A 21,355-nucleotide genomic window follows, 5' to 3' on the forward strand; every position below is an offset into this window, starting at 1 on the left:
TAAGGAGTTCACCTGTGCTTTCTTCGGTTGCTGGACCTCTGGGGAAGAAAGTAGGTGGCTAAGAGAGGAGTGAGCTTGACCACCATCCAGCCTGAGACTTTCAAGGCTGCCTGACTATTCCGGGGCACTTGGTTGAAGACTGGACCATTTTTCCCAGGGAGATGGGTGGGTGAATGAGCTAAAGAGAATAAAAGGAAGCTCCATAATTAAGGCATCTGGTGGATATGTAGAGATGTGCTCTCAGTCAGGTTCCTATTCTTTACACAGTGACTCCGAGCTCTACTTCACACAAGGGGACAACAGAATTGGAGGAAAATATTGGAAGGCTCAGTATATGGAGTATGTTGATGCAACTTTTACTCGAAGAAAGAGACTCTCTGAGGCAGAAGCCCATCTTGGAATTCTTGGTAGAATAAAACCATCTGTCATGTTTTGAATGGGGGGAGATGCTTTAGTGGGGCATATATGTACATGGGATGACTCTCCTTCTCCTGCATATATTCACTTCCCTCTGCCCCTTTTCATCCTCTTCTCCCTCCTCCTCTTGATATCTTTCAGGCCCCGTCATCAGGGCAGAGGTGGGTGATACCCTGCTAGTCACCTTTGCCAACAAAGCCGACAAAGTCTACAGTATTTTGCCCCATGGCGTGATCTATGACAAGGCCTCTGATGCAGCCCCAAACATAGATGGTGAGTCTCAGGCTGGCCTCTGGGAGGAAAGAGGATGAGGGAACAGAGGACTTAGAACTGGATAGATTTGGTTCAGATGCCGGCCCCTTTTCTTACCAGCCCTGGGAGCTTTGTGAGCTTGTGCCTTACTCTTTCCCTACTAATGTAGATAGTGACACTCTGACTCCTTCAGAAGGAGCTGGAGAGAATTAAGGGCAGGGTCTGCTCCACAGTAAGCACTGAGGAAATGTTCATTCCTTTCCTTTTACCTCAGTAATGTAATAAATCTCAAAGTGAGCTACGTTCACGGTCACCCCCACTTCCCTAAGATGGAGAGCTTTCAACCACAGGTTATAGGGGATTCTGTGGGTAAAGGCTGAGGATAAAATCTGATTTCCAATGTTTGGTTGACATCAAAATCCTGCACTGTCTCTGTTGACAAATATTTATTGATAATCAGTCTCATGTGTTTACCATCATATATGGCCTCTCCCCTTCACAGAGTAGGTGGCAGAGACTCCCTACATGTGAGAAAGGCAGCTTTGGCCCGGTAGCTGCAGGAACTACACTTCCACTCATGATACTACTCTTGGGAACCTCCTAGTCTCCTTGGAAGTCTTCCCCATCATTGCAACAGACATTATGAAAGTCTGGGATACTTCATGCCCAAGGATGGGACTAGGCCCAGTCCAGAGCAGGCTTTGAAATGATGGGAACAGAGAAGGGAGGAATGGAGGGAGAATTCCCCCTTCACAGACCCATCATCATCCTCCCTCCTACAGCAACATCTCTTCTACCTGTACTTTCTCCTTGGTCAAAATGCTCACAATGGCTTTGTGTGTGTGTGTGTGTGTGTGTGTGTAGGAAGACAGCCAGTGACAGCCCATATGTCTATAATTTCTATTGTTTATCTTAGCAAACATACTGGGCATGTTTTTGCAAAGCTCTGGACAAGGTGCAGAGAGTTTCTGGCCTCAGCCTGGCTGGAGAGACTCAACGTATTCATCGTGTTCATTTGGCAATCTGATGTGTGGGCTGAGTGCCAAGTCTTTGGAATCAGACAGCCCTGAGTTTGAATCCCAGACCTGCCACTTATCAGCTTTGTCATCCTGTGTCGTCACTTACCTCCTCTATCTTATGGTTATTTGGCTTATTTCCTAGTTCATCCTAGATTTCAAACTCTTTAAAGACAGGGCGCTTGCTTAACTTTTTGGGGTATCCTCCGCAGTGCTGAGTATCATGTATTCCTCATACGAAGGCACTCAATGAGAGTTTGTGGATTTACATTTAATTGTTAGAGAGGCAATTATCACTCTTTTCATATTTACTAAGCCTAGTATTTGGGTAAGAAATAGTATCTACGAAGACACTAAATGTAATCTCTGAAGAAGATGACCCTTGGATATAAGCTGCATTCTCATACAACAGCGGACGGTGACAGTGACCTCCCTGGTAGGATACCCGAGTGGAAACAACTGTTCTTCTATAAAATACATCATCAGAGAGAGACCCCAGGGCTGGAAGACCCAGTCTGACAACCTAATGTTCTTGGCTCTTGCTCTGAGAGTAACTGTATCTATTATCTGCTCAGGATTTCTGAAGCCAGGGGCTCATGTGAAGCCAGGTGAAACCTTCACGTACAAGTGGACAGTGCCTGAGAGTGTAAGCCCGACGGCCGGTGATCCCCCCTGTCTGACCTATCTTTACTTCTCAGCGGTGGAGCCCATCCAGGACACCAGCGCTGGTCTTGTGGGGCCCTTGCTAGTCTGTAGGAAGGGTGCTCTCAATGCCGATGGGACACAGGTAGGCCATCCAAGGTCCCTAAATTCTCCTCAGGGTTGTATGTGGGAGACAGCAATAATATGGCTAAGGATTAGAGTGTAATAAGGTGTCAGGTATGAAAAGCGGTTTTTCCTCCTTCTTAAAATTGACTTAAGATACAGAATGAGTATCTTACTTTTTGTAAATTTAAGATCTGAATTTAATTTTAAGGTAAATTTAAGATCCGAAAGTTATAGATGCCCACCCAGAAACCCAGGATTTCTGCTTGTTGTGGCTGGAATTTGGTGGGTCCCTGTACCTGTGCATTGCTTTGATTCTAGAAATCTTTAGGGATCTACATGGACTGTGAATTGGGACCCTTTCTTCTTGGACAAGGTTTCTCAAACTTGGCCACATGTTAGAATCACATAGGGGACCTTTTAAACATCTTTCATTCCAGTGCTTCAGACCGATTCAATCAGAATTTCCAGGTGCTTTCTAATGTGTAGCCAAGGTAGAGAACCATTGTAACTCACCACTGTAAACTGCAAGTGAATCACTAGGGTCAAGGGCACAAGAAAGCATGTAGATAAATTCTTGTAAGTCCCAACTTGGAGGCTTTGCTGGTTGCATTGACTAGTGTGGCAAAGCATAGCATTTCAAGCTATGTCTACATGATATTAAACACATTGATGAAAGGAGGAAAATCTAATCATACAACCATTTTGATTTATTTCACCAATCAGAAATAGCAAGGCTATTTATTTACATGGTATATTTTATAATGTTGGCATTGTAAGCACCCACTTCTGGGCTCCAGGGAATTTCTAGGTAAAGGACACAAAGTGTCTTAGTCCACCTCAGATTTTCATTTCCCTGCACAAAGTTCCAATCCTAGAAATGTCTATTAGAGGCTCAGTGTGTCAGGGCCCTCCAAATGGGCCCTCAATAATGCATGTGTAATAGGATTGAACAGTTACACTGTACCCCAACAGTCATATAAGGCAAAGCAGACTGACATCCCTGTTTTAAAGCTAAAGAAACTGAGGCCCAGAGACATTGAGTGATATCCCAAGTAGTAAGTAGTGAAACTCAGCAGTAACAGAGGGCTTTGAGCTTCCAACTTTGTTTTTCCAATGCACTACCCTGCTTCCTATAGCTAAATACCTGACCCCAGGAAACTAAGTACCAGAAAACTTCTGTAAGGTAGTTCTGATTTTGCCCCTATTGCATCCAAGTAGCTTGGATGCTTGCTAGAAGCACGTCATAGTATGTGAAGATTGTTGCCTGAACCAAACACCGCTCATGGTCAGTCCATTTACATGAAGTTCATGAAAAATTAATGGTAACCTGAAATACCCCACACCTGGGACTTGGCTGAGAGAGAAATCCATTTGGCCAGACAGAAAGTTTCTTCAATGCGAAAAGTACTTATGAAACACATACTCACGCAGGCCATCTGTAGGTCAAAGCTTAGGTCTCTTCTCTTCAGGTAGATCGAGAACATGAAAGACGTATTTGCATCTCTTTCCAGGAAATTCTCCCAGGGGTGAATGGATGTCACAGAATCTAACTAGGTGCTAATAGGCCCTTTGCTAACACCCATGCCTTCTACAATGGCCACTTAATCAGACTCCCTACTTCTACTCTCTGTCTATCCAGCCATCTATGCCTATCTTATTTTGAATAATTACTGAATAGTTTGAGACTTACACAAAAGTTGCACAAAAAACCACACAAAGAATTCCCATATATCCTTCACCCAGGTTCCCTAAATATAAACATTTTGCCTCATTTGCTTTATTAGCTTTCTCTTTAGTTTTCTGTTTTCTTTCTCCTGACCTATGTGAGGTAGGTCATAGACTTGATGTCTCTTCAGCATGTTTCTGAAAAGTGAGGTCACTCTCTGACATAAATGCAGCATAATTATCCAGGTCAGGAAATTAGCCTTGATACTGTACTATTATCAAATCTGAGCACCCTTGAAAATTTTGCTGTCTTTCTGATGTCCTTCATAGCAAAAGGAAAATATGTTTGCCTGGTCCAAGCTCTGATCTAGATCATGCATCATCCCCTCTTCATGCCCCTGTTTCTCCTGTGATCTGTTTCTTCACAGGGAAGCAAGTGTGACTTTTCTAAAATGTGAATAAGATCAAATCACATCCATGTTAAACACCCTCTAGTGGCTTCCTATCACACTTGGAATAAAAATCTACATTTCTTAGCCCAGGCTTATGTGCCCAGCCTCTGACTCCTTCTTTGATATGTCTCCCACACTCCCTCATGCCTACCTCTGCTCCATCCATATAAACCTTGCTGTTCCTTGAACAGACCAACATTATCCTTGGCTTAGGGTCTCTTTACTAGGTTCCCTCTGCCTGGAATGCCTTCCCCTGACCTTGCATGGCTGGCTTTTCCTGTCACCTCTTTAGAAAAGCCTTCCCCGATCACCAAGCTAAAGTCATACTCTATCACATCACCTGATTTTCACAGGACATTTTCTTTGTTTATTTTTTATGTTTCTGGTATGTTTCTTCTAACAAGAATATAGGTAGCACGGGGCAGGAAAGTTGTCTGTCTTATCTTCATTTCCCAGAACAATGCCTGGTACACTGCTGACACTCCACCGATATTTATAGTTGAATAAATGAAATACAGGATAAGCACTCCATCTTCAAAATCATATTAAGAAGTTTAGGTAGCAGAAAATGCCACATTACACACACTTAAATATTAAATGTGTGGTCTGCAAGTAGACACTAAAAATTTCAGGACAACCTTATTTGCAAAACTCACTTCCCATATCCACATTTCAACACTCAAGATTTGTGTGATCGATCATGATTCAGACCTCCTGGTTTCCCTGCTGCTGTGGGAGCCTAAATCATACTGATGTAAGTGCTCTTCACAAAAGAATTTTTTGCTGCGGACACTAGCCATCACTCAGATGCATTCCATGCACAGATGGCAAGATGGATTAATCCAAGTTCTCCAGAGAAAAAGAACCATAAGGATGTATATAGAAATAGAAACATACTCATTATAAGGACTTGGCTCACATGATTATGGAGGCTGGTAAGGTCCAGGATCTGCAGAGAGAGTCGGCAAGCAAGAGACCCAGGAGACACAAAAGTCCAGCAGGCTCAGGACCCAGGAAGACCGTATGTTTGAGGTTAAGTGTGAAGGCAGAAAAAAGTCAATATTCCACTTCAAAGGTGGGAGGAATTCTCTTTTACTTGTGGGAGGGTCAGACTTTTTGTTCTATTGAGTCCTTCAACTGATTGGATGTGGCCTACCCACATTGGGGAGAGCAATCTGCTTTACTCCATCTACCAAATTCAAATGTTAATCTCATCCAAAAACATCTTCATAGAAACATCCAGAAAAATGTTTGACCTAATATTTGAGTACTGCAGCTTAGTCAATTTGACACATAAAATTAACCATCACACAGGGTCCTATCACCTTTCACCTATCACTTTCTAACCTTTTCCTGGGTTAATTTCCCACCCTCATAGACCCAGTTACCTTCCAAATAACTCACAGGTGATGAGGTTTTTCAACTCAATACCTTTCAGTGGTTCCTTCTTGTTTTATGGACAGTTGAAATCATAGCTAATAATCACAATTAACATTGAGCACTTGGGATTTGCCAGATGCTGTGTTGAGTGCTTTACCTATATTATCTAATTTAACCTTCACCAAAAAACAGAAGTGGTGACTACTCTTATCCTCCTTTTGCAAATGAGGGAATTAGGGCTTAGAGAGGGTAAATGACTTGCCCCAGTTTCCACAGTGGATAAGCAGAATGACATTAGAATCCCATAATCTTTTAAAGTATACTTGACCTCTTATTTCTCCCCAATTTTTATATTTTACTTTGAAAAATTTCAAGCCTGCATTGTTCCTTTTCATAGCTCATGATCTTAAACTACTGCCTTCTAAAACACCATGTGATAAAAGCAATAACTGTATATAAGGTATGGTATGAGAATAAAGTAAAGGGTACCCACATCTTTGATGATATATTAGGAAAGCATCACAGTGGTGGGACAGCTAAACTGGCCCTTGAGGTTGGGTTAGGGTGGCAGATGTTCAAGTTGAAGGGATGCATGCATGAAAGACAGAGGCCCTCAGAATACAGCAAATTCAGATTGCTGCAAGGAGTTTGACCTCACTTTGGTCAAAGTGCCAGGAGGGAAGGGCCAAGATATGAGCCTGAGCAGGTAGGCAAGGACCAGATCACTCCAAGTTTGGACTGTATTGTCCGGTTTCAGAAGGAGAGAGATGTGATCAGTGGCATTGCTGGGGATCCCTCCAGAGCAGGCAGCAGGGTAAAGGGTGGGTTGGAGGGGAGCACATTAGAGATAAGAAGATGGTTGAAGGACAGAAAATATAGTCACCTCTCTGGTTCAGCTTTAAAGAAAAGCATATTTCAGCAATGCGGGATGCTGTGTGGTCAGACATGCTCAAACACATAGATTAGGAATATACACAGTGGGAAGTAATCCATGGTCCCCTCAATTTCAATTTATGTTAACATAATTTAGCGAAGTCTCATGGGTTATATGAATTCATTATTTCACTCAAAAACATGTAGAGTGCCTGCTTTTCCAGGCATTATTTTTTAACTGGGACACAGAGAGGAATCCAGAATGTCCCTACCCTCACAAAGCTACAATGCAGTGGGACATCAATCAAAAACCTAAATGCATAAATAAAATATCATTTCCCATGGAGATAAGTGCTATGAAGAAGAGTATAGTGGGAGTGAGTGAGTGAGTGAGTCTGCAGGTAGGATGGAAGCTGGGTGACTGTTTTAGACAGGGTGGTCCGGGAAGAGCCCTCGAGGAGGTGACATTTGTGCAGAGAACTGAACGGAGTAAAGGAGTGAGCCAAGCAAGACCTTCTAGGCAATGGGAACAGCACATGAAAGGAGAAACTTCTAGGCAATGGGAACAGCACATGAAAAGTCCCTGAGGTAGGAGTGAAGCTGGGTGATCATAGAAGAGCAGAAAACCAGGGTAGCTGGAGTAAGCAAGGGATGAGGACAAGGAGACACAGTCAGAGAGAGAGGCCAGGGCTTGGAGCATAAGAGAGTGACAACCAGCCTGAAAACAGGAGTCCCACAGTGTAGGAAAGCTTGTGAGTAAGGACTTATTTCCTCTGAGCAAGTCCCATGGGGAGAGAGAAGGATGTAATGAGGAATATGGAATTTTACGGTATAAAATGAATTTATCAGAATCACGGTCAGAATCCTGATTTCCAAAATGATCCAGTAAATCCTTGGCTGATGTTGGTCCTCATTTACTTTGTGTTAACTTTGAAAGTGAAGTAGAGATAAGAATTCCCTCCAAGCTGTACTTTTTATACATTCCTTTCTTTCTTCTCTGTAGAAAGGAATAGACAAGGAATTTTACCTACTGTTCACAGTCTTTGATGAGAACTTGAGCAGGTATCTTGATGAAAACATTCAGAGGTTTACATGGCACCCCTTCAGTATTGACAAAGAAGACAAGGATTTTGTGAAGTCCAACCGAATGCATGGTATGAAAAATGACTTTCCCTTCTGTAAGGGAAAGGTGTAATTGCTTTTGAAATGAAAATGTTTCAAATGTTTTAACTATCTTAATTTTTGTTTCTTGGTTATTGTTCTTGGTCACACGTAAATTATTTCATGACTTTATCTCAGAATGTATGGTGAAACCTCCCTATCTCCCAGCGATACTGTGAAACTTAATTAATACTTCCAGAATACTTCATCAGCTTGCGATGAAGCAACACAGAATATGAACTAGCAAAGATCACAGTACATTATAAAAGTACAAAATTACTGACAAAATGCCCTCCCTTGGGTTTGTAATCATATCATTAAGCCTGATAATCCAAGTGATCATTAGAGAGAAACATTAAACAGCAAAGCATCTCTTATCAAGTACATGAAGGACTGTCTAAAGTGCTAATTTGTAAAATGCTACCCATTCCTGTCCCAGATCTTATTTAGAAGGAATTACTTAATTCCCCTTCTCTGTGTCTCTTCTATCAGTTGTAACAGTGGCAAACCACCTTGTAATTGGCGTGACTAACACAAGATTCTCATTTGTCTTGGGCACACTACCTAAGGTGAGAGAATAATGAGTGAGAGCCCAAACTCAAACAACTACTAGAGTGTGCAGTCAACAAAGGGGCCCAAAGCAAGCACTCTAAGAGAACAGGTGCCAGATTTCTCATTTTAGGACCAAGGATAACAACTATGTATTGCCTTTGAAACATTATGGGAAAATAACAAAATAGTCCCTAATCTCCCTTCCCCCAAGGAAGTTCCAAGTGACCCATAGCAGGCAGCTCACAGACTCCTATGGTCCTGGGTGCTCCATGCCAACAGTCTCCTCTTCGACCAATGAAAAGCACAGAGTAACTCATTTTCAATACCATCTTCTACAAAATTTTTGTTATAACTGAATAATGAAATTTGTTTCCAATCTTCCTAGCAGCCAAAAAAAGGGGGGGTGGTGGAATAAAGTAGAATGAGGAAACAGCAATTCCTTCATGGAAAAGCTAAGTTGCAAAAGAAATTTATTGTAAGAGAGGCCTGTAAAGAGAAAGCATTAAACCCGTAATGGACCATGTCACATCCAGCCCCACCCTGGTGTGACAATGTGAAATACACTTTCATATATTGGATGTGTAAAATATGCCACCTTTAAAACAAAATGCAAGGAAAGCAATGTATTTTAATTTGAATTTTACATTAATTATAAATTAAATTCTATCTCCAGGCTTGCTTGCATGGAGTAGAAGGAAGAATGATGGGAACAGTACCAAAGAGAAAGTGCCTCACACGGTAGACAGTGCTTTGCATTACACCTACTATATAGTCTGTATTCAAAGGTGTTTGTTGATCTCTTTCCCTCAAGGGCATCCCCAGGGGCTTGCGAGCTGTCCTTGGGGGTCTTTTATGACAAAAAAGAAGCGTACCTACAGTAGTTCTTGGGTTAGTCAACAAATATTGACTGAGTTAGGGGACAAGACTACACAAGAAGGCAGAACAGTGTAACTTCTTTACCAGAACTTATCATGGGCTTTGGGTACCTTTATCTGACAAATTACAAAAATCTCTTTAACATTCAGTGGACAAGATTTACATAATTTATTTGCAAAAGCATTATCAAAGATTTTTTTCAGAAAATGCAATGTTCTTCTCAGAAGCCTCCAGGCTTCTTAGACTTTCTACTAATAATCCCAGACATTTGAATAAAATTACCAAGTACCACTGGTTCTGCAGACACAGAAATAAAAAAATGACTTTATCTGATAATGGGATTATAAAGAAGATCGTTCATATATATGATAGTTGTTCTTTCCTACTATGGGCATTATAAGGAGTGGCACGGGTATAGAATCTTTATCTAAGGGACATCAAACATGAGACATTAATTATGTGTAGTCCCCCCCCACCTCCGTCAAACAGTGCTATTCAGTTAATATATTCATCCCTCACAGAGTGGGAATGTGGTTTCTCAATTCTTTTCAAGGCACTGCTCCAGGTAGTCACTATCAGTGGATTGAGGTTGATATAAAAGATTTTCATTTCGGGCGCCTGGGTGGCTCAGTTGGTTAAGCGACTGCCTTCGGCTCAGGTCATGATCCTGGAGTCCCAGGATCGAGTCCCGCATCGGGCTCCCTGCTCGGCAGGGAGTCTGCTTCTCCCTCTCCCACTCCCCGTTTGTGTTCCCTCTCTCGCTGTGTCTTTCTCTGTCAAATTAAAAAAAAAAAAAAAGATTTTCATTTCAGGAGATACAGAAAGTCTCCATTATTTAAATCATCATTATTCAAAGTCCTTTCAGTTATTTTATTGGGGTAGGGAAATAAAAGTTATCAAAAGGCAAAATTATTTACTCAAAGTCTAACCTCTTAAAACTTAGCACCCCTCTCCCCTGCAAGAAAAATCCCTCTCCACTGACCAGACATGCAAATACAATGTCAATCAATTGCAAATCTTTCAAATGGTGCAAGATCCATGGAATCAGTAAAGGGATGTCTGGCAACTTTTGGAATCAAATGCAAATCCATTGGCAGATGAAGATCTAACAAAATGAAATGAATTAACAAACTGAGAAAGAGACACTTAAAGGAGATAACAAGATAAGAACCTCAAAAGAAAATGATTTTTAAATCAAGAGTTCTAGAGCAGGCTTTGAGGAAATTGATGAAGTTCATAGATATTTTTACAGGGATGATGTTCTTCATAATCTGCAAAACTAAAATGTGAATTGCAGGATATAATATTACACTATCAAACAATTTTGTCAGAAAAAAATTATGCCAGAAAACAACCTGATTTATTCCTTATTGATTCTTAGGACTTGTGCCCTTGTGTATATATTGTTAAATATAACATTTTCACAATTTTAGTATATTTTCATTCTTGTTGTTCAGTTTAGTCTCCAGTTTGGATTAATTCACTGTGTGCCTTTCCTCCAGTACTATTTACTCTCTGGTAGTAAGGATCTTCTGTAAACAGTTTGAACTTGAACACTTGAACAGCCCGCCCCCACACACTGATAATCCTCAACTAAAATGGTGTGTTTTCAGTATCTACAAGATCATAGTGGGCTCTGACTATCTTTTTCCTTTCGTTTAGCTATTAATGGCTTTATGTATGGCAACCAGCCAGGCCTAAGCATGTGCAAAAAGGATAGAGTTTCCTGGCATATGATTGGAATGGGCACTGACACGGATATGCATGGAGTTTATTTTCAAGGGAACACCATCCACCTACGAGGGACTCACCGAGACACCCTAGCCCTGTTTCCCCATACCTCCACAACGGTGTTCATGCAGCCGGACCATGCAGGTAAACTTGGCAGGACCATCTCGGGTGACCAAATTCCTATCTTCAGGCATACATTCTAGAAGAAATTGGTTGGTTTGGGGCACTTCAAGGCAAACAGCCTTGGTTACAATCAGACAATCCTAACTACTTTATTCCAAACACACAGTACAAAGAATAGAGGAGAAGTGGGGCACCTGGGTGTCTCAGTCGTTGGGCGTCCGCCTTCGGCTCAGGTCATGATCCCAGGGTCCTGGGATCGAGCCCCGCATCAGGCTCCCTGCTCCGTGGGAAGCCTGCTTCTCCCTCTCCCACTCCCCCTGCTTGTGTTCCCTCTCTCACTGTCTCTCTCTGTCAAATAAAAATATAAAATCTTTACAAAAGAGAAGTATCTAGAATGACTCAAAGCAGAAATCAACATCCTCTAAACAACCTTGCCACACAAATCCCAGGAGAGCGCTCTTGATCCATTCCCAGGAATGATTTGGCCCCAGGAAAGAGGATATTTCTTGTTCTCTTTAAGCACCAGCATTTTAGTTGCTGCTCTGAAGCATGTACCAGGCATGGACAGCCCCGTGGATGCTTTCAGGTTATGGACATGACCTGGTTTCCATTCTCTAGAGACTGATAGTAGCCTTTTGATAAGTTGTTTGGAGACCTCCCCATTTTCATTCTGTTGGGCACCCTTGGTTTCCCTAGAGGGGAAGTTGCATTGGATCTGAAGTCCATGGAGGGCCCATTGAAGTGCCAGTACTCGTCCCTTCTCTTAGAGATTCCCACGCTAATTACATAATCAGGACATTTTTCCAAAAGATAAAGGGCAACACATGCTACCTGTCACATGAAAAATAAAGATAACAGATGCTATGGGCATTCAAAATATTTCTCCAACCGAACTTTTTCATTAGTCTTCAAAAAAAACCAATATGGGGACCTGGGTGACTCCGTTAAGCATCTGACTCTTGATTTCGGCTCAGGTCATGATCTCAGGGTCGTGAGATTGGGCCCTTTTCAGGCTCCCCACTCAGCAGGGAGTCTTCTTGAGATTTTCTCTCCCTTTCCCTCCCTTCCCCCCACTTTCTCTCTCTCTCTCAAATAGAATAATAAATAATAATAATAAATAATAATAAGTAAGTCTTTAAAAAAAAAAGAAACCAATATGCTACCCAAGATGAGTACTTGCTGACTGTGTGTCCTTTATGAATTGATGTCTACTTCTTTACTTCACATGAGAAGCGCAGTTTCAATGCCCCTTAGTGTCAGTGGTTAAAACATATGGCTTGTGCTTCAAAATATTTGTCCAAGAACTGCCTGAAACTAGGAGCTCCACAATCCCTGCCTTATAGACTTTGAGTATTTAACCTTTCTACATTAGTATAATTGATCAGTTATGAATCATCCAAGCCAAGGGATGCCTTGGGCACAATGATTTTTAAAAATATGCTCTTCAAGACCAAAGATGGGAGAGAAGGGTAATAGCCAGTTTTAATCTGTAGAAACCAGCATTCAGAACTACAGCTGGCTGGAATAATTTTAGGGACTTGGTTAATTATTCCAGTGCCTTGTGTATTACACATGTGCCCTATAAGGTTCTAGAGAGCTTGTGACAATGTTTTCCAGTTTACGTCTGGTGATGAGTATAAATCTGTGACTGCCTAATAGCTTGGTCATTTCACCAATTCCTGTCGCATATCTATAGGCCAAAAATAGTGCCCAAAATGTGAGTAGACCCTAGGCTTCAACTCAAATATTTTTTTCTTTGTTCTTGTTTTTTAGCCACTTTATTCAGATATGACTGATAAACAAAACCTATAGCTCTTTAATATATACAAATCAATGAGTGATGTTGAACATCTTTTCAGATGTCTGTTGGCCATCTATATGTTTTCTTTGGAGAAATGTCTGTTCATATCTTCTGCCCATTCTTTAATTGGATTATTTGTTTTTGGGGTATTGAGTTGTATCTTTTCTTTGTATATTTTAGATACTAACCCTTTATTGGATATGTCACTTGCAAATATCTTCTCCCATTCAGTAGGTTGCCTTTTAGTTTTATTATTTCCTTCACTGTGCAGAAACTTCTTATTTTGATGTAGTCCCAGTAGTTTATTTTTGTTTATTTCCCTTGCCTCAGGAGACATATCTAGAAAAATGTTGCTATGGCTGATGTCAGAGAGATTACTTACTGCTTGTGCTCCCTTCAAGGATTTTTATGGGTTCAGGTCTCACATTTAGGCCTTTAATGCATTTTGAGTTTATTTTTGTGTATGGTGTAAGAAAGTGGTCAAGTTTCATTCTGTTGCATGTTGCTGTCCAGTTTTCATAACACTATTTGTTGAAGAGACTTTTTCCCATTGCATATTCATTCCTCCTTTGTTGAGGATTGACTGACCATACAATTGTGGGTTTATTTCTGGGTTTTTACATTCTATTCCTTTGATCTATGTGTCTATTTTTATGCCAGTGCCATACTGTTTAAATTACTACTGCTTTGTAATATAACTTGAAATTGGGAATTGAGATACCACCAATTTTTTTCTTTTTCAAGATTGCTCTGGCTATTTGAGGTCTTTTGTGGTTTCATATAAATTTTAGATTTGTTTGTACCTGTTCTGTGAAAAATGCTGTTGGTATTTTGATAGAGATTGCTTTAAATCTATAGATTGCTTTGGATGGTATAGACATTTTAATGATATTTGTTCTTCCAACCCATGAGCATGGAATGTCTTTCCATTTCTTTGTGTCATTTTGAATTTCTTTTATCAGTGTTTTATAGTTTTCAGAGTAGAGGTCTTTCACCTCTTTGGTTAAGTTTATTCCTAGATAGTTTATTGTTTTTGGTGCATTTGTAAATGGGTTTTTTTTCTTAATTTCCCTTTTGGCTGCTTCATTATTAGTGTATAGGAATGCAACAAATTTCTGTATATTGATTTTGTACCTTGCAACGTTACTGAATTCATTTATCAGTTCAAATAGTTTTTTGGTGGAGTCTTAGGGTTTGCAAATCAAAATTACAATGAGATATGACCTCACACCTGTCAGAATGGCTAAAATAAAAAACATAAGCAACAATAAATATTGGCAAAAATATGGAGAAAAAGGAAACTTCATGCACTATTGGTGGGAATGCAAACTCTTACAGCCACTGTGGAAAACAGTGTGGTGCGTCCTCAGAAAATTAAAAACAGAATTACCCTAAGATCCAGGAATTACACTATTGGGAATTTACCCCCAAAATACAAAAACACTAATTCAAAGGGGTACATGTACCCCTGTGTTTATAGCAGCATTATTTATAATAGCCAAGATATGGAAGCAGCCCAAATGTGGATAAGGAAGATGTAGTAATATATATAATGGAATATTACTCAGCCATAAAAAGAATGAAATCTTGCCATTTGCAACAACATGAACAGAGCTATAGAGAGTATAATGCAAAGTGAAATAAGTTAGTCAGAGAAAGACAAATACCATATGATTTCACTCATATGTGGAATTAAAGAAACAAAACAAATGAGCAAAGGAAAAAAAAAAAAAGAGAGAGAGAGAGAGAGAGACAAACCAAGAAACAGACCCTTAACTATAGAGAACAAACTGATGGTTACCAGAGGGGATGAAAAAAATAAAATGATAGGAAAAAATGAACAGCTATTTATGCATTTAAAAAAGAACAAATTGATGAGTTGGGAGGTAAGTATATGTCTATGAAGTTATCACCACAATCAAGGCCTTAAACTCCTCTTCATTCTTTTTTTTTTTTAAAGATTTTTATTTATTTATTTGAGAGAGAGAATGAGAGAGAGAGAGAGAGCATGAGATGGGGGAGGGTCAGAGGGAGAAGCAGACTCCCCGCTGAGCAGGGAGCCCGATGCGGGACTCGATCCTGGGACTCCAGGATCATGACCTGAGCCAAAGGCAGTCGCTTAACCAACTGAGCCACCCAGGCGCCCCAAACTCCTCTTCATTCTTAGAGAAGATAATTCCTTGGCTAGCAAGGAACATGATGAACATGTGAATAATGGGCTGTGTGGCAAACAACACACACAGCGGGAGCTCTTTCCATGTCTGCCTTCAGAGTGTCTTCTGTGTGGTTTCATAAAGACCCTTCCTCGTGAGGGTCCTGCTCAGTGCGGAGGGAGCCGGACAACCCACTGAACCAGTGGGTTTTTCTCATTCTCAAGGGGTAATTTGCAATACTTCGATATGTATAGCATGATAAAAGCTATCACTGGGCATTGTAGATGGTTAATGAGACCAATCCCTGATCACTTGCCTCTAAGAACAGCCTCTATGAAAGGAAGGGAAGATTTATTGATCCAGTAATTCCACTGACAGTTAATATCTTTCAATAATTTTGTTTTATATGATTTTACGGTGAGTTCAATTAAGATATATCTACCTGATGCCAATCTAGAAAATTGCATCAGTTTATAAAATTACATAATTCTCAGACATGATTGTTGGCATTATGAAGGGAAATCTAGTTGATTTTCTTTTTCTTTTCACCTGGCATAATGTTGACCTATCACTGGTAATGAGAACCTCCTTTGCTCAAAGGATTAATGAATAATAATAATAATAATAATAATTTAATAATAATACCTTATGTGTATATTTCACTTTATATAGTTTATGAAATCCTCTAGGGCAAAATACATGATTTCAGAAATGTGCCCTAATTTCAATTTAGAATATTAATCTTACAGGTAATTAGTTCATTTTAAACTGGGCTGGGCTAAGATAATCATACCTATCAGTGATTTTCCAGGAGCAACTCTCTTCTAACAGGTGTGTAAAATAGGGAAGACCCAGAGAAATTATTTCTTGGTAGCAACTTTGCAAGTTTTCATTTTCGATTCCGAAGGAATTTCAGATGGTATTATTTTCCCCTGGTAAGTAAATATATTCACAGTAATTTATTCCCCTTAGAGTCTGGCTGGAAAATAGATATAAAATTGGTATTTTAAAAATCCACCTTACCAATTATTTCTTTGGGAACAAAATGCTGTAGATTGCTAGCAGATCCAAGCCAAAACCAAAACAGTCGAGTTTGGCACACAATGCCAAGCGTTTCTCTTCCAGGTATTTTCAGGCTGTTTTGTTCCACCATGCACCACTTCGCGAGAGGCATGAATCAGATATATGAGGTCAGCAGCTGTGGCAACAAGGACCCTTCTGAGCAGCCATACGGGATGATAAGAACCTTTTACATCGCCGCTGAAGAGGTAGAATGGGATTATGCCCCTAACAAAAACTGGGAGTTCGAAAAGCAGCACTTGGACGCAGGAAGGGAAAGGTACCGCGGGCGAAGCCGCCAAGTCTCTTGGGTGGGATTGCACATGCTCTGTAGATGTTTTTCAAGTGGGGAAACCTAACATTGCCCTGGTTTTGTCTGCATAATTCTGGCGGACAGAGACTTACTATGAGCACAAAAGATGAGGCAAGCTCCCCATCTACACCCTAGGAGGGGAGTCTGAAGTCATTTGGGGGCACGGCGGGCCGGCTCAGTGCATCCCCTGCTCGTGGTGGCCGGTTCCAAGTGTGGCTGTCCCAAGAATGCATGTGCCTTTGAGCGAGCGCCTAGTGTGAAAGGGTTAGGGAAAGAGGCAGAGCCCAGTGACAGGGGGACTGTGAAGACAAAATGGTATAGAAGGAGGCAGAGATGGGGTGTGCAGCGAGATGAGCAGATGGGTAGGTTGAGGACCGCAGGAAAAGAGCATTCATTGGATGCGGAATGGCCTAGGAGCGGGTAGGAGGCATTGCTTTGGTAGAGATCCCCGAATTGAGATGGGCAGACTGGTCTCTCTAGTAGGCCCTGTACCCAGAAAGTTCCCAAGATGGACCCTCCCGTGAGAGTACTGTCAGCCAATGCTAAGCACCAAAGGGTCAGCAGGGCTGGAGCCTGGGAACGCTGGTCCCCCACGCACACTTCCCCTCCCGCCCCTGTGCACTGGGGTAGAGTGAAACAAGGTATAGAGGCATCTGCCTGGAGCTGACCTGTAGACCTCCTCCCCTAAGTTCATACCCTCCACTCAACAACACCTGCTGCTTGGGTAGTTCCTGTCCCCATATACCGACCAGGAGACTCAGTGCAGAGAGTTAAGGCTAACCACTAGTCATGGACACTAGAATTGAACAAAGACCTTTTCAAGGACAAATCTGTGTTCTCATCACCAAGCCATGTTAATTTGCGTATCTTTGTTCCTCTTTGTTCTGTATTATCAGCTCCCTACGACCCCCCCGCTCCCCAATTCTCTCTGGCCACACCACACACAAATCCTCTATACCCAACTCTTCCTGATCTTAACATGTCTTTTTTGTTGTTGTTCTTACTTGATGGCCTGTTTTGAGGGTTTAAACTCCTGGAAAAGAGAGTAGAACAGCATCACCTTATGGATAAATGAAGAAACAAAATAACTCGTCCCCTTTAAAAAGATTTGCCTCAGGGACAGGATGACTTAAAATTTGTTCCATGACTCACCAACCCATTTGTTAAACCAGACATTCCTCTCCTGCAAAACCAGTGCTGCCGATACCAGCTCAAGACTGATGCTGGGGCAATAGAAAATGAAAAGAAGACTGACCCAGCCTTTTCTAAAATGATGATTTTTACTTAAAGAAATAATCGCATAACAATTTTGTTGTATGTATATTCCTAGCCCGTGAGAGTATAAGAAACATAGCCATCATGATTTTCTTGAAACTCGGTGTAATTTCGGTTTTCCGACCACCAGCTCTCTGGGCCAGCAGGAGGCTCCAGCCTCAGTCTTCTGGGATTGTCTCCCAGGGGACAGAGAGAGAGAAAGAGAGAGAGGGTGCTGGCTGTGTTTGCACTCTGCCCTGCTGCTCGGGATATTGCCCATAAATAAACGAAAATAAAGTAAAACAAGAGCCTGTTCACATATTCGAAGTATAACGGATCTGTAGAAAGAAACTCAGTACAGATGGAGATGACCGGGCCCCCTAGAGGCATGTCTGTGGCACCTCTGCAGCTGGGAGTCCAGGGACAAACGCCCCATCTGCACCCCCACTGTTATGCCTCTGCCTTTTGAGCCAAAGCCTTGGCAGGGAGCACACCTAGTTTTCAAACCACCTGTCAGTGTGGGTTATCCCTGAGACATTTATCATCCCGGTTCGCACAGACCCTCTGCCTCACCTTGGGACCCAGGTATCTTTCCCTGAAGGCTTTCTCAGAACACACTGAGAAGGCCTCGGGATCCCAGAAAAGCAACCAGTGGGACTCATCAGCGCAATGCCAGGGTTTGTGCAGTGGGAGAGAATTCAAACACCGAGATGAAGTTGCTCTAGGGAAATAAAGCTGTATTCCTAGTACTCCTGAGCTTGTGGACTGATAGGCATTTAATTTCACCAGTGTGGGATTTGAGATAATAACTGCCATGTATTGAGCACCCACCCTGCGCCAGGCATTTTGCTAGGGTTTTTATAAACCCTATCTCATAGTGACCCTCACAATGTCCTTGACCCATTTGGTCAGCCTTGGCCCAGAATCTCACCTGACATCCCAGCAAGATGGCAGATGAGCAAGCGCTTACATGGTGTTCAGTATGTGTCTGGGGCAGCCCTTTATAGATCTTAACCCACAGAGTCCTCACACCCATCCTGGGAGGCAGATGAATTGTCATTACCCTACTTTGCAAAATAGGAAAGCTGGCAAACAGTAAAGCGTGGCTCCAGAGGTGTCTGGGTCACTACCACACATGTTACTAGGAGTCTTGGAAAAGGAAAGTCAAAGAAAAATTCTCTTCCCTTGGCAAGCATTGTGGTTTAGGTTGAAGATATACATGCGTTTGTTAAGTACCTACTGTGTGGTAGGCATTGTACCAGGTGCTGACAAACGGTGCTAACAAGGGCAGGCGAGGTCCTTTCCCACACAGAATTCATGGTTCACGGGGAAGACATTTGACCAAGCATATTGAGCAAGGTCATCACTATGGGAGGGGAAGTGCAGGGCACAGGGGGAGCTCACAGCAGGTGCACATGGCCCCATCTGGGGGAGAGCCGGGGAGAGAGTAGGCGGTCAGGGAAAGCTGCTTGAGAGGAAGTAGTCTTTGTCCTGGGACTTGAGGAATAGGCCAGTTGAAGAGGTGGTTAAGGGTGTTTTTGGCCCAGGGGATAACACATGGAAGGCCTGGAGGTGGGGAGGGCACATGGAGTTCAAGAGAGAATATTTAGGGGCGCCTGGGTGGCTCAGTTGGTTAAGCGACTGCCTTCGGCTCAGGTCATGATCCTGGAGTCCCAGGATCGAGTCCCGCATCGGGCTCCCTGCTTGGCGGGGAGTCTGCTTCTCCCTCTGACCCTCCTCCCTCTCATGCTCTCTGTATCTCATTCTCTCTGTCTCAAATAAATAAATAAAATCTTTAAAAAAAAAGAGAGAGAGACAATATTTAGAATGACCAAAGCGTAGAGAGTGTGGGTGCCAGTATTGGGCAAGGAGACTTGGGAGGTTGGCAGAGGCAGATAGTGAAGGGGGTGTGAGGAATTTGGGGAATTGGGCAGTGGGAAGCCATCAAGAGTTTTCCACCAGGACTCACTTGGTTGAATGTACAGGTTAGGATCACTCTGCCTGTAGCGTACAGGGTAGAGGGAAGGGAGGAGCATGGGAGGCAGGTAGAATGACCAGGAACAACTCAATTCATGTAGGTAAGTGATGTAGGTGGCTGAGGTTGGAGTGCAGGTAGTTTAATGGAGGGAAATGGAAGGCTGTGAGACATACTATATTTTGTAGGTAAACCGATAAGATTTTTTTCCCCATCGTTCGTGATCATCTATCTTGATGATGGATTAAATATATAGTTGATCCTCATTATTTGCAGATTCCATGTTTGTGAATTTGCCTACTTGCTGAAATTTATCTGTAACACCAAAATCAATTTTTGTGGCGCTTCTGTGGTCATTTACAGTGATGCATAAAGCAGCAAAGAATTTGTGTCACCCAATACGCACATTCCCAGCTAGGTCAGACAAACGATTCATCCCTCTGTCTTCTTGTTTCAGCTTTCACACTGTAAACAGACATCCTCTTTGTGGTCTATTTAGTGCTACTTTTGTATGTGTGTGTGTGTTTTGTTGGTGACTTAGCTGTTTAAAAATAAAAATAAATAAATAAATAAATAAATAAATAAATAATAAAATATTTATTTGGCTGCCTAGTGTTCTCAAGTGCAAGAAGACCGTGATGTGCCTTACAGAGGAAGTGTGTGTGTTAGATAAGCTTCATTCAGGCATGAGTTACAGTGCTATTGGCCAGAATTCAAAGTAAATGAATCAACAATTCATTTATTCAATATACATATTGAATAAGATGTCTTTAAGCAGAAACACACATAAAACAAGGATATTTATTAATCTGTCAATGAAAATACTGTGACCAGAGGTTTGAAGAAACTGGGGTTTTTTTTTGGAGGGTTGGGGAGGTGGATTTTCCTCTACCCTTCAAATTCTTCTGGCTGGTCTAAGAATTAAATTGACACGAGAGAATCAAATATACTTACACAGGGAGAATCCACATAAACATGAGAGATTCCAAAGACAGTCAGGCAAAATGAGATATATATGTCATCCTGAACTAAGGAGAAGGGTGAAGGAGTCTGGGACTTCAAAGAAAAGGAGAGCAATTCATAAGAAGATGAAAAAGAGTAAATGTTAGGTAAACAAATGTTGGCTGGGCCACTCCGAAACAATGGGACAGAGAGAAGAATTTTAACAAACAGACGTTGCTAAATTCCTCCCTGTCTCCCACCCCTAGTTCATATTATAATGTAGTTACCTATGGTAATAGCCTCTTCTTGGGATGGGTCCTCTACCTAAATACTTTTAGGCAGTTAGAGGGAAGGTCAAAATTTTTTCCTGGATCTTTTAGGTCTTGATTGTTTTCAGCTCAAAATAATCCACATGCCAAAATGGCACATCTTGGGGCAATTCACTGTGAACACCTACAAAACCTAAACTTGTATTTCCCCTAGGAACAATGGTTCAATATTCATTATTTCAGTGTTTGAGGTGACTTTCTAGAACATGACTCCTGTGAATAACAAGAATCAACTATGTCTATATTTGTATATGAGTATATGC

General features: G+C 41.7%; 1 protein-coding gene across 1 annotated transcript in view; it reads left to right on the plus strand.

Annotated features, from left to right (window-relative positions):
• The window catches only part of HEPHL1 (hephaestin like 1), a 91,170-nt gene that overhangs the window by 33,105 nt on the left and 36,710 nt on the right, over positions 1–21,355 (plus strand). The window contains exons 7-12 of the mRNA XM_045892833.3: positions 268–407; positions 559–690; positions 2,261–2,472; positions 7,827–7,977; positions 11,075–11,287; positions 16,346–16,559. Coding sequence (XP_045748789.1) covers positions 268–407; positions 559–690; positions 2,261–2,472; positions 7,827–7,977; positions 11,075–11,287; positions 16,346–16,559 — 1,062 coding nt within the window. The remainder of the gene's footprint in view (positions 1–267; positions 408–558; positions 691–2,260; positions 2,473–7,826; positions 7,978–11,074; positions 11,288–16,345; positions 16,560–21,355) is intronic.

Source organism: Mirounga angustirostris, unplaced genomic scaffold (genome assembly GCF_029215605.1).
Source record: "Mirounga angustirostris isolate CCGP_5_RB_7025 unplaced genomic scaffold, mMirAng1.0.hap1 SCAF_13, whole genome shotgun sequence".
Classification (NCBI taxonomy): Eukaryota; Metazoa; Chordata; class Mammalia; order Carnivora; family Phocidae; genus Mirounga; species Mirounga angustirostris.